At 41.1% G+C, this 15,279-nt stretch overlaps 1 protein-coding gene across 1 annotated transcript in view; it reads right to left on the bottom strand.

Annotated features, from left to right (window-relative positions):
- The window catches only part of LOC102219201 (potassium voltage-gated channel subfamily KQT member 1), a 205,124-nt gene that overhangs the window by 62,540 nt on the left and 127,305 nt on the right, over window positions 1-15,279 (bottom strand). The window contains exons 18-19 of the mRNA XM_023343519.1: window positions 14,518-14,558; window positions 11,326-11,387 (exon numbers count right to left, since the gene is read on the bottom strand). Coding sequence (XP_023199287.1) covers window positions 11,326-11,387; window positions 14,518-14,558 — 103 coding nt within the window. The remainder of the gene's footprint in view (window positions 1-11,325; window positions 11,388-14,517; window positions 14,559-15,279) is intronic.

Below are 15,279 nucleotides of genomic sequence, written 5' to 3'. Positions count from 1 at the left end.
GAGGGATGTGTCTGGGCATGGATTATCACAGGACCAATATCTAAACCCAAAGATGCCCAATCAAATATTTACACAGTCATAAACACGCCTGCATTAGTATCAGTTAGCTCTAATCATAATAAGCCTAGGTCTGCTATATCTTGACACCCGCAGCCCTAATAAAGTCTACAACGTTTTCTTTCTCAATATAAAGGAAGTCGGTTCAACACAGAGAGGCCTGAAGTTTGAGAATAAGCCAACATTTTCTGCTGATGCATCAAGAAAAGGTGAATCCAGTGGACTTTGTGGATCCATTGACCTCTCTTTGACAACTAACAAAGCTACATTTTCTTTACCCTGTCAAAACTGAAGGCCGAGACTTTCACTGCCACCAAAACATTAAAAAAAAAAAACTCTTAGTGAAATAACATGTTCTTTGTGCATGTAGTACAAACCTTTACACATGACAAGGTTTGTCAAGGGCAACACTTTGAAAGGTGACAGTTTCAAAACAATTATTTAAAAAAAATAAAGTTACATCCCCCAGCTTTAACCAGCAGCTGCCTTTTAACATGTGATTGTGTAATCGGACACCTTTATGCAGATGTTTTTCACCTTTGACTTGTCTAATACATTTACACGTACTTAGACATCAATTGTCGTTTACTTTCAAAAATTAGCCCAGAGGTTTGTGGTCGATCGTAGTTTATCATATTGTTTTCTTAAAAAAAAAATAAAATAAAATTGCAAGGAGACCATTTGGACTTCAACAAGGATTAACCTTGAAGGGCCTTGTGCTATGCGTAAACAAACCTGATATCCAGCACTTACAAAAACAGCCGTATGTCAGAGCACGCGCACACACCCCTACGCACACACACACACCCACACCCACGCACACACACACACACACACACACACCCACGCAAACACACACACACACTACCCATTACGAGTTCCCCAGGTACCAGCTTGGTTTAACAGTGGTGACATTTGCACTTGAGGCCCCGGGGGTAATTTAAACATGTTGGCATTGTTCACAGCTCTTTTATTGTTTCACGCAGTAGACTGAGATTGAGTAACACTTAAAAGTAAGGTGGCACCAGAGCCTTTTAGCACTGTGTAATAGCAAGAATGTGGGTCCCAATAAAACACGGGCTCCGGTTCCGTGAACTATACGCTGACCCCTGCGTAACCTGTTTAAGCACGCTTACGCCTCAGCGTTGATAATGAACTGGTCGATGAAGTAGTATATTAGTGGTGAGATCCAACTAAAAGTGGCTCGGGCATTTGGCCAAGACGGTAAAATATATGACCTGAAATATCTCACAGGGCCCTGTGAAAGTTGAGCAATTAAAATAAAAATGTAGCGGGGGCATTTACAGCCAAAGAGCTGGCCCGCTGTAGGAATTAGAGAGATGCCAGCAGAAACTAGGAGCGGGACTGATGACAAGAGACAGTGGCAAGGAGCTGGATGATTTAGATGCTGCGAGTGAGACTACAGGCCTGTAATCCTGCAGGCAGAGAAACAGACAGACACAGGGGAAATGAGAAGGGCACCCTCGAGGAACGACAGACCAACAGCCACAGAAGAAAAAGAGAGTATAGCATAGCAGGCCAACGAATGGAGTGAGAGTGAGAGAGAGAGAAAAAAAGTGATAGAGACAAAAAAACACAAAAGAAGAAAAGCAAAGACCGAGGGATGGAAAGCGAGCAGCCAGACATGCAGGCAGACTGTCCGTCTCTGGTTTGTGGGAATGCGGTAAAGACACAGTAGTAGGCAGGGTCCCGGCTCTGAAATTAGAGAGTGGCGCTAAGAGAGGGGAGCCAGAGCCAAAGGCCGTCTGGGAGCTGCCAGGGGCTGCATCCCCAGCGCACAGCCGAAACATGATTTACTGCCGGGCTCCACTACAAATGGCGCCCTGCTTGTGGGCGCTATCTAGCTCGTAGCGGCTCGCCACGGCCCCGTTTTGCTTGCTATCTGGTTCACAAAGCTCCAAAGGCACCACATCAACGGTGGGAAGTGTCGATGTGAGGAATACCGAGATCAGCCAAAAATAGTGCCTTAAGGTAACCACGAAGATGATTGTGGCATTGGTATGTTTATGTTAGGTTAGATCAAATACAAACACTAGGTGTCCGTCGGGCTGTAAATCACACAACACAGATGAAAATCATTTTTGCTGCTGTGGAAATATGTCAACTTGCCTTTTCTTGTCTTAGCAAGGTAACATTTAATATGGCCAATATACATGAAGCTGTGTGTATGAATAAATAACCTTTGTAAACACCTTAGATATGTTTCTGAGCTATACAAAACATGTTTGTTACATTTTTTACACAAAATAATTTTTAGAAAAAAATCTTATGAAAATGGCTGCAAACAGATGTGCAATTGTACAACTGTACATCTTTGAAGAGCAGGAGTGGAGCCTCCTGCACAACCAACAAGAATGCAGGACGTGGTTTCTGGATGGTAAGTCAAAGACAGAACACTTGAATTTTTCCAGCAGCCATTGTACAGCTCTTACAGCGGGAAAACAAGCTGACCAAACCCGCTGGAGCTCCGCTGGGGTCTCTAGGAAATGGGTAGGGCTTAACTGGGGTTGCTAGGTAACGGCACAGTGCCCGATGAATATGTCATAACAATCGGGAGACTTTTGAAATGCCCCCAAAAATATGAACTCATTATCAAAAATTGGGTTTTTTGATCACTTGGAGTGGGTTTTTTTGTGTGTTTTTTTAGAAACAGTTCAAACAAAAATGGAGGCATAAAAATGTGCAATATGTAAATTTTGCTCAATAGGGCTCATTTAAGTTGATACTAAATGTTAAAACAAATGTGTCTGTAACCCTTTGCCATCTGATCCCATAATGACTCAATAATGTATAGGAATGTTTCAAGACCATTTTTTTTTTTTTGGAGATGCTACATTCCAAAACATGATGATTCCAGTTAAGCGCTTAGGATCAAAAATTAAGACTAAAATGTGCAAAGCTTACGTAACATTTCAGTTTTTCTATCTTTACACACTTAAACCAAAATGTCACAATGGTGCTTCTGAAGCATGTGCTGCTTGTATTCACAGTAATCAGCCCTTTCAAAAAGATCACTATTGCAAAATAAATAAATAATCGAAGAAATAAACTTAATCAGCAAATGAGAACACAACCAGCTGCATGCTGGGTCACTGTGTCATTCAGCTACCTGCAAGCCAGGCACAGAAATCCAGAGAGTTGTTTTCTCAACTACAAGTAAGAGTATAGCCAAACCAGCCAAACCATGGATAATCTGTGTTCCAGGATTTCTCTTTGTGAGTGTGTGCATGTGTGTGCTTCCTTTGCCAAGTTTCCTCTCTTTGTTTAGACCAGTCTGGTCAGTCCAGCTCCCTGCTGAGCTCCTATTGGCCAAACACACATATCTCAAAACACTGGAAAACAACAGAAAGGATTCTCTCAGGGACGAGGAGTGCTGGGAAGAGGAGTAAATGGGAGTTCAGGAAAGGACAAACAAGTGTCCAGACACAAAAGCAAGCACAGGGAACGGCAGGTGATGACATAATGATTACTGGAGGAGCATCTATAACCCAAAGCAGGGTTGCATTAGGGCAAATGACGAAATTGGTAGTTTTCCTGTCAATTCTTGTCTTTTGCAAGTTCCTTTGAGAAGACACACAAAAATAGAATTAGCTTAATTTGTCAAGCAGTGAATCTTTAACAGCTACGTTTCTGACTTCCTATCTCAGGGAGCTGTGCTGAGGTGCTAATGCTAGATCGTTTGTAAACAGGAAGTGACAGGGTTGCGGTAAATTTCAGACTTCATACTTCAAGCCGAGTTTTAATGATTTAAATATGTGACACATGACTTTGTTCATTTGTGATTTTTGGAGCTGGTAAAGAAGTCGATGGTATTACACGCAAGTTGCCAAACCATAAAGCCTTTAGACGACATAATCAGTCGTGATTATGTCGTCTAAAGGCTTTAGGCAGATTTGATTTTGGTTCAACTGCAATAAACTGGTTTCACGACCAGAATCTTTTTTTTTCTCCTTCTTTTTAACAGATTATATTCAGGGCTGACTGTCAAATGATAAATCACTTCCAATATGGCTTTGGTCACCTGAATCATAGGCCATGTAGTGTTGCCACAGCCTAACAAAACATGAACACCTGAACAAGAGCTGCAAAACAAAGAAGTCATTTCTCAGAAACATGAAAAAACTGATTTCACAGATGGTCTCTCTCCAATCTGACTGAGCTCGGGTTATTTTTCATAGATGAATGGGTTAATGTTTCAGCCTCTGGGTATGCAACACGGGTGACTGGCAGAAGTCCGAAAGTCTTATAAATACGGCAGCTTCCACATAAACCAGGGAGTCAAACTCATTTTGTTGTTTCATTTGATCAAGATCATGAATGTGCCGGCAGTAAGAGAATGAATTGATAAAACCCATTAATAAGCTGTTTAAAATATTAATGTCGAACATCTTTTCACGATAATATATTTCAGCGCGTAACTGCTGTCTTGAAAGTTCTCTTTATGTGTCTCTCTAAAGTTTAGGAGACCACATGCAAAGTTATGATGGGCGGTTAGGGTTAGTAATATAAATATTCTATAGTAGAAATATTATGACTAGTCTTTTTTTATTCCAGTGCATCGATTATTTCATTCTCCTTCTGAAGGATGAACTTTATGGACGTATTAAGAATTAGTCGTTTATTTGCGCTGATCTTGCTGCAGCTAGCATTTAGACTAAAATTACACATTAGTTCATTTTACACCAGCTTGAGGTAGAAATGAGGAGCAGCCGGTCGGGCAGGTTAATTTTTGTGTGTGACGCCGTTTCTGCTCTCATGCGAGCCTGGACATCCAGTTGTAAATCTTTGTGTGTGTGCGTGCGTGTGTGTGTATGTGTGCCTGGCTGTTTACAACACCAGACCCTTGTCTCGAAAGCTCTGCGCTGGCGCTACATCGGACCAGTCTAAACACACACGGTCGCACGCGCACGCACACACGCTGCCCCCCTCGGAGCCATGCTTTCAGAGACGAGGGGCCCTAAACGCCTCACAGACTCCTAACAAACACAACTCTCAATGTCGGCCCGCAAGTATTTGCAGTATTTGGCCTTGCTGTAATTTACAACATACTTACCTAATTGAGACGCTATTAAGGTCAGAGCGTGGATTGTTCTGCGTCTGCCTCATGGCTAATTCACATGATATAAGTGTGACATACGCAGCGCAGCATAAATGTCCTAATACAGCAGAGTGGAGTTAACCACATAGTGAGAGTGATCTATGGTCAGCGCAGTGTACTTAGAGAGACATAAATAATGACTGATGTCTTGAGCGGAGACGTGCCTGCGCCGGCCTGGAGGGCGCGCTGCTGAATGTTTTTGCTGAAAGCTGCTGACAGTGTCACACACACACGCACCCCCCCCCCCCCCCCACCCCACCCCACCCACCCCACACACACACAAATGTATAGGATCTTGATGAGGTAATCATGAAAACAAGTACTGCATTAAATGTAGATGAATGAATTTTGTCCAGATTTGTTGGTTTTTTTTGGACATCATTTTCGCACACACTTTTCAAATTTAACCCCGTATGTAGCTGAAGACTGCAGGAGGACAAGGAAGCGACTAGGAATCATCCACCCACACATCCCTCCTCCCAAGTCTTTAATCGGCAAGTCCAAGTCCGGTCTCTTATCACTGAAGTATAATAATCTTTACACTTTTGGTAAAAATGTGGCTGTTAAATAAGCAGATTTGTACTCACTATTGACGAGGGCAAAGAAATGGTTTTGTGAATTGTCTGTCTGTTGGTTTGCTTGGTTATTAGTGGGATCTGCTAAACGACTTATCAAACATTTCTGCAATTAATTCCTAACCTGGCTTTTTTACCAAGTCATTATCTGCCAAATCGTACTTTATTATATCAACTTTTCCAGGGATTGCAGGTGGAAATTAGTTTCTTATTTCTTTTGCATATCTCCCTTTGAATGGTTAATCACATTTTGCACGTTATCACTGTATAAATAAACAGTAAAATATCAGATTCATCCTTTTCAGTTTGAACAACGCTGATTTATGAATTCAAACCTTTGAATTGTTGTTATCTATACGCCTAACATGTTAAAATTACGTTGAAAGGTTTGGTTTATTTTAAACTGAGGTATGACATTCCACCCCATGGAACCATAAACGTGCTTTGCTGTTCAAAGAAAAAGTTGTAGATAAAGGGTTAAAAGATGTTATGTTCAAATCTCTAAAAACCCCCATAAAAGATCCAAACAGGAAAATATTTTAATTGAAAGATCCTCTAGTGTCTTTCCAATGCCTGTCAGTACAATAAGTCAAATTCCATACACTAACAAATTTCTACTTTTAATTTGGATAATAGATCAAAATGTTCCGATTATGTTTCCTTTGTTGCTTGTTGAAAACATAAATAATGCTAATCTCTATAATGCAAATGTTCCCATTGTGGTAAAATATTTAAAGATCCACAATGTTTGATCTTTGCTATACTTTGTCCCAGTTAAAATAATAGTAACGTCAAACATAATTTACACTTCAAATATTGAAAAAAACTCACGAGTGTTTGTGGCATTGAAAATATTACCTGACCATGTATTTCTATTTGTGAGTTTATTTCCAAGTGTCCCTGAAAACCTTTGATGTCTCTTACAGTTTCCAGTTTCAGAGGGCAAAGGGTGCAAGAAGACAATTTGCTAAGGGTCAGATTAGTAAGCAAATATGTTCTTCACTATATAATAATATTTGTAATATTGTCAGGGACATCATCATTTGGAATCTGCTGTGATTAGTCCCTATGAATATGTTTGAGTAATGCTGTTTATATTGTTTTTATCTTCTACTTTGTCTGCTGCTATGTATAAGCAGAGCCCCAGGTTTCAGCATATTTCAACACAGCTTGAACTGGACCATAACCACAAAAGCAAGTAAATTATTGTTAAATATGTTCACATCTTACAACTTGAACTTGATGTTTAACCCAAGCGACGGAGTAATTTCGCCCCCGGGCAAAATAAAATCGCCTCCCTCCTCCCTGAAAGGCGGCGCTGATGCCCAGGCCGCACTGGCCACTGCCTGAGCTCGTCATTCGGGTATTTTTCATCGAGTGCGCCTGACAGAGAGATAAGACGCTGTCGCGGGGCGTCATCCATCTTTGTTTCCAAGTTACTCTCGGAGAATTCAATCTCAAGAGTGTGGGGTTAGACACACTGGTGATTAATCAACTGCTTGTTCATGAGTGTGTGTGTGTGTGTGTGTGTGTGCAGATCTTCACGGGTCTTTGTCTGCGAGCGATAAATCAAGGTCCGAGCACGTACAGGACGCAGAATGCCTTAAACCCGTACAAGATGAATTCATCTAGATTTGTCTCGCGGACAATACTTTTGACAGCATAGTTGCACCATCTCCCTCAGCTGGAGCGGTAGGATGATGGCGAACCTGCAGGGTTATGAAGCAAGAGGGAGCAGAGAGGGAGTATTTATCCTGAAGGAGGGAGGGGGAAGCAAAAAAAAAAAAAAAAGAAGAAAAAAGCTGGCGGCTGACCAGGAATGAGACAGGCATGGGAACACGACTTGTGTGCACAGAGACGTCAGCTCACAGTTTATGAATAATTCCTCGGACCTGTGGGAGAAATCCTATTCAAAAGCGAGTCAACTGTGACACTAAGGTTTTTCGCCTGGTGAGTGATTAGATTTACGTCGCGGAAGGCGGTGTAGCTAAGAAAAGTGCAGAGCCATTTAAAGAATGCGCAGTCACAAAACGACAAAAGTGTCGCCCTGCGGGAGATTCTGGTGCAAACAGCGAGGGATCAAAGATGAAGATTAATGACATAACGCTGCCCTGCTTTCACTAGATCACTGTAGTTGTAATCAAATTGCTTTTAAATGAATTTGATTTCCTTATAATTTATCACCCTGTTTAGTTCGTGCAATTTATCTCTTGATCGTTGTTGTTTTGGCTGTTTGGAAAAATGCTGCATGGGATTTTAAACAAACAGGGTTTTAAGAGTAAAGCAAACAGTGAGTGAAACTGGTGATCACAAATTCTTTCTACAGGACAGGACAACGCTCCAGTCCTCTGACTGACTGACGTTTGAGACTTTACGCCGTTTCAGCTTTTCCGCGTTCTGAAATTTAATTCGACCAGGATTAAATTCAATTGAGTATCTGCCTTATGACTGAATTGCACACAAAGATACGCTGCTGGGTGTAAATATTATCGTAGCGTCAACCTTTTTGTGCGTCTGTAAAAAACAAACCTATCAAGCAAGATAGTGGGCTTTCGGTGGAACTATGGAAACACGATGAGTGCGTTGGTGGATAAAAAAAACCCCTCCAGATTCTCCAAAAATGTAATTTTCAAAAACCAAAGCTAAAGAATGAGATCAATCTTTGTGTTTCTTGTAGAATTACAAGGATGACTAAATGGCTAAATGACTTCCAGCTGTTTCAAATAAAAGATTTAATTTAGCTTACCTCTGAAGCACCATTACAAAAAGCATATTTGGTCATCCAAATTAAAAGCACTTCCTTTAAAAATTATCCACAAATGCAACAGTCTCTCACATCGACTCATTACTGACTTACTTCTCACAAAATGCTAATTTGAGTCTTTAGAGACTTGCAAGTAGCGTATTTAAACATTTTTGACATTCTGCCAACAAGCAATACTTTTAATTTGAGCAATCGAATCAAATATTACTCCTTTGTTTAAGCAGAATGATGGAGAAAACATGAGATCCCACAGGGTGTGCCTAGTCAGTCCTGCTGAACCGAGATTTCACTAGCTAAAAAAACTTGAAGCTTGAAGACTGGTCTGTTAACATTAGCATGTTGGTTTTGTCCACTCATTTTTTACAGTGTAGATGGAGACATGGGTCAATAGGTTCGTACACCTGCTGCCCAAAGGGGAAAAGGAACCCCCCCATCCCCCCTCCCTACCTCATCTGTGTAACAGGTGTCCCCCCCCCATAGGACCATCAAAACAAGAAATTCACATGAGCAGAAACGAAAGACGGGCAGTGGGTGGGCACTCCAGAGGAAAACAGTAATTATGAAGGTTTTATGGCTGACACAGATTCTTGCAGCTGTTTTAGCGTTACACTTTGTGAAAGCCGGTTGTGGCACCAAAACAAATGAAGCTCTGATTAGAAATCTTTTTTTTAAAGATAATATTCCTAAATTTACCAGTTTGTTTTGAAATTATACTGGCTTCATGTCCGGATCGAAGGCGAGGATGAAGGAGGCGAAACGGGAGGTGAAGTGTCTTAGGTAGCTTCTAAACACAAGTTTGTGTTCCCAATCGGGAGGCCGTGATTACAACATGACGGCCAACGCCAGTGGGCCGTGACACAGTCTGAGGGAGGTCTTCAGGGCTTTCAATGTACATCGGTTCAAGATCATTAGTCCTCTCTCTCCAAAACAAAGACGTCTGGGAATGACTAACGCATGCAAACAGCCGTGGTAATGGGCGCATAGAGACGGTAAGGTATTTACCTTACCGTATCCAGGAAAGTGAGGGAAATCCTGAGCTGGCCGACTTGAATGGCTGCAGAATGCATTGTTCTATTGTATAGGAATTGTTTTCACCTCAGAATAACCTCATGTTGAGGTGAGCCTTACATTCAAAACATCAGAACCACGAGAGAAAACGGAATAGGCAGCAACGCAGCAGACTTAGAGTAAACAGGAGAAATCAGATCAGTCAGCATACAGGTGAAATGTCCGTCTTATGGAGTCACAGACAGTCCATGTAAAAGCTGAAGACGCTCCTTCAAACACAAAAACATTAAGTTTTCACTTACTGTAAAGATTAAATAAATAATCTAAGTAAAATGTGTTAAGAATGCACTCAAATACAGGATCGAATGAACTTCAAATGTTTTACCTTTTTTATCCCTTTGACAAATTAATCGTGAACAATCAAATTTGGCCTATTTGACAATAAAAATATACAAAGAAACCTTTGATGTTAAAGTGGAAACTGATTTTTTACAAACATAATGAAACTTGAATAAAAAAAATATGTGACATAAAATACATGATTGCATATATATTTACAAGAGACACGGTGATCCCAATGTTAATAATAACAAAGTAAAATAGCACAGGTTTAAATAGAGCCTCTAAAACCGCATGAAGGTTAATTACTCAACCAATTATCAGTAAGTCTGTTTAAGAACAGCTCATTTCACAATGCCAGAGTTAAAGCCAGACACATCTTCACTTAAGATATTATTGTCAACCAAATATTGCTTCAGATGAATATTTATATTTATTTCAGGTTTTAGAATCCTGAAAAAAAAAAATCTGAAAGTTGGGATATAGGCAGATTTAGTTTAAATTCGAGTTTAAAGGCTCGACATCTATAGGAGGACAACGGCAGCCTTAGTCTGGAGAGTCGGATAAAAAGTAAGGACAGTTCGCCTTTTTGTGTTCCAAGAAGTAAAACTCCTCAATAGTAATAAAAACAGCTAAATCATTGTTGTTTCTTTAGTGAGCAAACAGTCATACTTTATGTATACATCCTCTCCTAATGTCCCTCCTTCTGTGTTGCGATATAGTTTCATGAAGACTGATGCATGGTGTTCTCAAGAGCAGCTCGAAGCCCCAATGTTGATATCTGATATCCAAAACGAGGTTGGGCTGGGCAAACACCAACTTCCTCCTTTATTAACGGGCGGCTAATATCTTTTGCTTAGACTACTTGCTACAATCCAGACAAGATCTAATCTTCCTACTTGGCTGGTTCACGCGCTGGATGAAGTCCAGGACATTTATTTTCTCTCCTCCTTCCCGAGTTCCTCTCATCCACTATCAGGTCCACTTGAGAAGTCTTACTTTAGAGCCTAATATTATCATCCCACGTGTTCCCTGCACCTCGGTTAGTATTCTTCAGGTTTGCCATAGAGAAAGCATCGTCCACTTAACAGGTCGTCTCAAGCAGCGTTGACATCACAATTCACTCTCTTCCTGCAAAAGCAGCCGCTGTGTTTTGGTTATGCCTCGCTGCAAAAGCTCCTCACTCTTTAGCTTCAGTTAAGATCTGGTCATCTATGTAGCAAAATTAAGCATTTAATTCTTACAACAGCAGAATGGGTGGACCAATGTGACACAACAAGTTAAGACAAAATAATAATGAGTGACAAATGCCGGTAAGGTCACGACATAAAACTCCACCACACTCACTCGTCCGACAGGATCGACAAGATGGCAAAATCAAATCAGTTCTCCGCTCCTCAACACCCAAAGTAATCTGATCAGTCTCGCTTAAAGTCAAAACACGCACACTGTGGCGTGCCTACCTTATCTTCCATTCTGATCATGCGTGCTCCAATGGTTGGGTACTCTTTATCTTCCCCCTTTCCTAGTGAATTGGAAGAAAAGGGGGGGAAAAAAACATTCAGAAAACACTCGATAGCTTAACTAACGTTACTTGATGACAAATCCCAAGATAAACCTTGGCATTTATCCATAAGAGATGAAAACAGATGTGGAGGCAGAATGCATTTGCGATTTGTTTTTATGGAGCTCGGAAGGCTCCGAACTGTAATTACCATCATCCATTGGCACCAGTGAATGACAGGTAAGGGCATGCGAAATGAGTAGGAGGGCAGTAGGAGGAAGTACATTAAATAATTGATTGCTTACACGGGCTATAACTGAGTAGGACAGCTCGTTATTTCTGAAAAACCTAGGAACTGTAGAAATCAATGAATTACATTCACTCATACCGCCAAGGGACATATAAGGGACACTAGAGCCCGCAAAGGACCCCCTTTAAAAGTCCATTAAAATTGTCAACTTTGCATTAGAAGTGTCATTATTTACTGTAAGACTCTACATGACAACAGCCGTAAACATTCCTAAAGACTCCTTCATGTTTATGAGAGGTGTTATGTCGTATTTATGACAGTGTCATGTCAGTCTTATGTACACACCATCAAATAAAGTGTTACTGAAACAATTATGACATTGTTTTATGATCTGAAATAAATCAGTAGTGCATCCCAGTCTCTCTCTCTCTGACTGTATTCTCAATCCTCAACAGAAACTGACCACTTAAAATAGCCAAAGACAAAAAATAATAAGTTATATATACACCTGTCTTTGTGGGTTCACAACACAGATAAATACGCTGTTACAGATAGATAACGGTTCATAAAACTTTGATAAACTAATATCATTCTTTGGCGATTTAATCTTCAGGATGGCAGCAGTCAGCTGTGGTCTTAGCCCCTCCCAGATTAGTTGTTAGCTAGTAATTTGTTTAGCTAATTTGGATTTATACAAAACGAAGAGCAAGCCAGAGTTCGGCCTCACAGGTAACATGCTAACCTCACTTTAAAAATTCTGAACTTTTGGGCGTGCTGTGATGGCGTAGGGCAGTGGTCCCCAACCCCGGGTCCGCGGACCAATTGGTACCGGGCCGCGCAAGAAATAATTAAAAATTTACGTTTTATGTATTATTTGAGTCTGGGGGATCTTTTATTTTGAAAATCCTTTAACCGGATTCTCTCGGTTACGACTTGAGCGCCAACATTGAGCCCACAAGCAGCAAGAGATCAGATTCTTTGGAAAGTTTCTTTGCGAAGGGAAAAAAGCCGAGAGAAGAGACAGGAGAATGGATTTGTCCCAGTAGGTGATTCCCACTTTCCAAGCTCTGCAGCTCGTTAATGAGGCAACGAAGCTTCAAACTGTTTCGCCACGTAGAGACCAAGAACCCTGAGCATCAGCAACACTTCTGGTGTCATTGTCTCTCATCTCTCCCAGATAGAACCGTCTGGTTGCAGAGAAATGAGCTCAGGGCTCCCACTGATTTGTCGTTATCATGAGTTAAAATTTTCACGAAAGTAAAATGTTCGTTTTTGTGGCGCATCTGTATCTTATTTTGAAGGGATATGTAAACGTTACCATAGCGACCAGAGTCAGAGAGCGTTAGGGCGGTGGTCGAGACAAGATGAGAGGAGTGGAGCTTGTGAGTTTTATGTCTGGTTCACACGGCACGATTTAAGGATTGTGGGCCGATTTTCCGAACTTCTGTGACCACAGAACCGATAAAAGTCCAACAGGTTCAGTCGGTTCGTGTGTCCAGCCACACGGCAGGAGCAACACACCACAGAACCAATTCCACTCACGAACATCCCGATTCCAGAAGAAAATCCAGTAAAACCCCCAACATACCAAACGTGAATTTAGAATAATCAAACATGGATGACGATGTAGAAGCAGCAGTGATAGTTTGTGGCTCATTTTAAGCAATAAAAAAGAAAAGGCGTTTGATAAAAGATGGCGGGAGCAGCCGCTCTATTTGCTGCACTATGATTTGGAGGTGAGTTATGTTTCTTCGTAGTTAACAATTTAACTGAATAAACATAACCACATATAATAAACATGTCTAAAAATGGCCTTGACATATAGTAATAAACATTTCCACATATCACTTCCGATGTCCACCGGACTCTCAGATTCCCCTCCGTTCTTACGTCACCGCGCTTTCTGATTGGCTACCTGTCACATTCAACAGGCTGTGTTCTCGCTCCCAGTCAGGGAAAAACCCCACAGGCTGAGATAATCGGGCCAAGATAATGTTGAATATGCCCGATTTTAGATCGGACATATTCAACACAGCACTCACTGCAGGACGTTGTAAGATTGTCGTAAAGGGAAAATCGGGGCCAAAAAAAAAAAAATAAGGCTTTAGCGGGAACACCAACATGCAGAAGCATTATCTGACGGTTCCTGCCCCCCCGGGCTGCAGCAAAATTGCCAAGTCTTGACCGGTCCGCGGTAATAAAATGATTGGGGACCACTGGCGTAGGGGTTAGTGCGACCCATGTTTGGAGGCCTTGAGTCCTTGACGCACTGTCGCGGGTTCGACTCCTGGACCCGACGACATTTGCCGCATGTCTTCCCCCCTCTCCATCCCCCTTTCCTGTCAGCCTACATTCATATAAGGGACACTAGAACCCACAAAAGACCCCCTGGAGGGGTAAAAAAAAACAAACAATTCTGAACCCTTTAATTTTTGTTAACTTTATTAGCATTGCATGTTTGGTCATATCAACACATTTCGTGTTGGATCAAGAAGCTACCGTTTCACCTTTAGCTTTGCTCCTGTTCAGTTTAGGTTTTGTTTTTCTCTGGTCAGCAGCGACGTTAGTCGACAAGGAAGCTCCAGTAGCAGTCGATGCAACCGATGGGACCGCTTAGACAGTTTGAAAGTAATGTAACAAACGAGTGTTTGTAAGTCGTCTGACAGGAATTTACGCAGAGGTGCCAATAAATGGCGGCACACGGTCCAACGAGCCAAATTCAAGCGCTTATAAACACAAAAACACACATCCAAACAGCCGTGAGCACAAACATTACGGTCCTGTCATCCTCTTGTATTTAGTCTGGTGGTGCTTGAGCATGTGTGAGCTATAAACACAGAGGTGGAGTGAGGAGTGATGGTTGTCCGTCTGTCAGATCCAGCCTTTTTCTTTGGTGTTTACCTGGCAAAAACATTCCTGGCTTCCCGAGGGTGCCATCCAGCCTGACGGAGAGCAGATAAAAACAGAGAAAAATTAAAAACAGATGCAGCTGAGATTAATCTGGCCGGACAGCTTGTTATGGTAACTGTTAAACAAGGAAGAAACACAAGACAAACCGATTCATCTTGACACGAAAATACAGTAATGAAGTGCAGTAGAAATCCTCCCTACCCTACAGCGGAGATCTGAAAATCGAAGTGAGTAAATAACATATTATTTAACAGCCTTAGCATTTGCCGTTGATCCAAAACAAACTCGCTTCACTGTTTCTTTTAGGCGAATTATTTTAATAATAGGCGATTGTGGTGAAGTCAGTGGTAGCATTTTATGAGTCGGTCTGGCACTTAATGTAAAACATCAAAATAATTATTTTGAACTCTACTCAAAGTGTCAACAAGCTTTTGAGTTATTTATCATTGCTTCCTATTTGAAACTTAACATTTATGGGATCACTAACAAAGATTGTCAGTGACGTTGTCATTTATCAAAACATTAAAGATACAACAAAATATGCCAAAAACTGTTAAGACATATTCAGTAAAAGTTTTTACATTTCTTACTACTCATGTCATTGTTTTTTTATATCTCATCTGTGTTGTTTTCCAAAAGTATTTTGGGATTTTTTTTGTCTTAAATTGATATTATTATTCCGTCTCTTAATATTACGCTGAAACATCCTCCATCTTACAAACAAGTGCGGAAAAAATAAAACTTTAGTTGATG

Source organism: Xiphophorus maculatus, chromosome 2 (genome assembly GCF_002775205.1).
Source record: "Xiphophorus maculatus strain JP 163 A chromosome 2, X_maculatus-5.0-male, whole genome shotgun sequence".
Classification (NCBI taxonomy): Eukaryota; Metazoa; Chordata; class Actinopteri; order Cyprinodontiformes; family Poeciliidae; genus Xiphophorus; species Xiphophorus maculatus.
The sequence above is the reverse complement of the archived record's forward strand: the minus strand, read 5'-3'. Positions and strand labels throughout refer to the sequence as shown.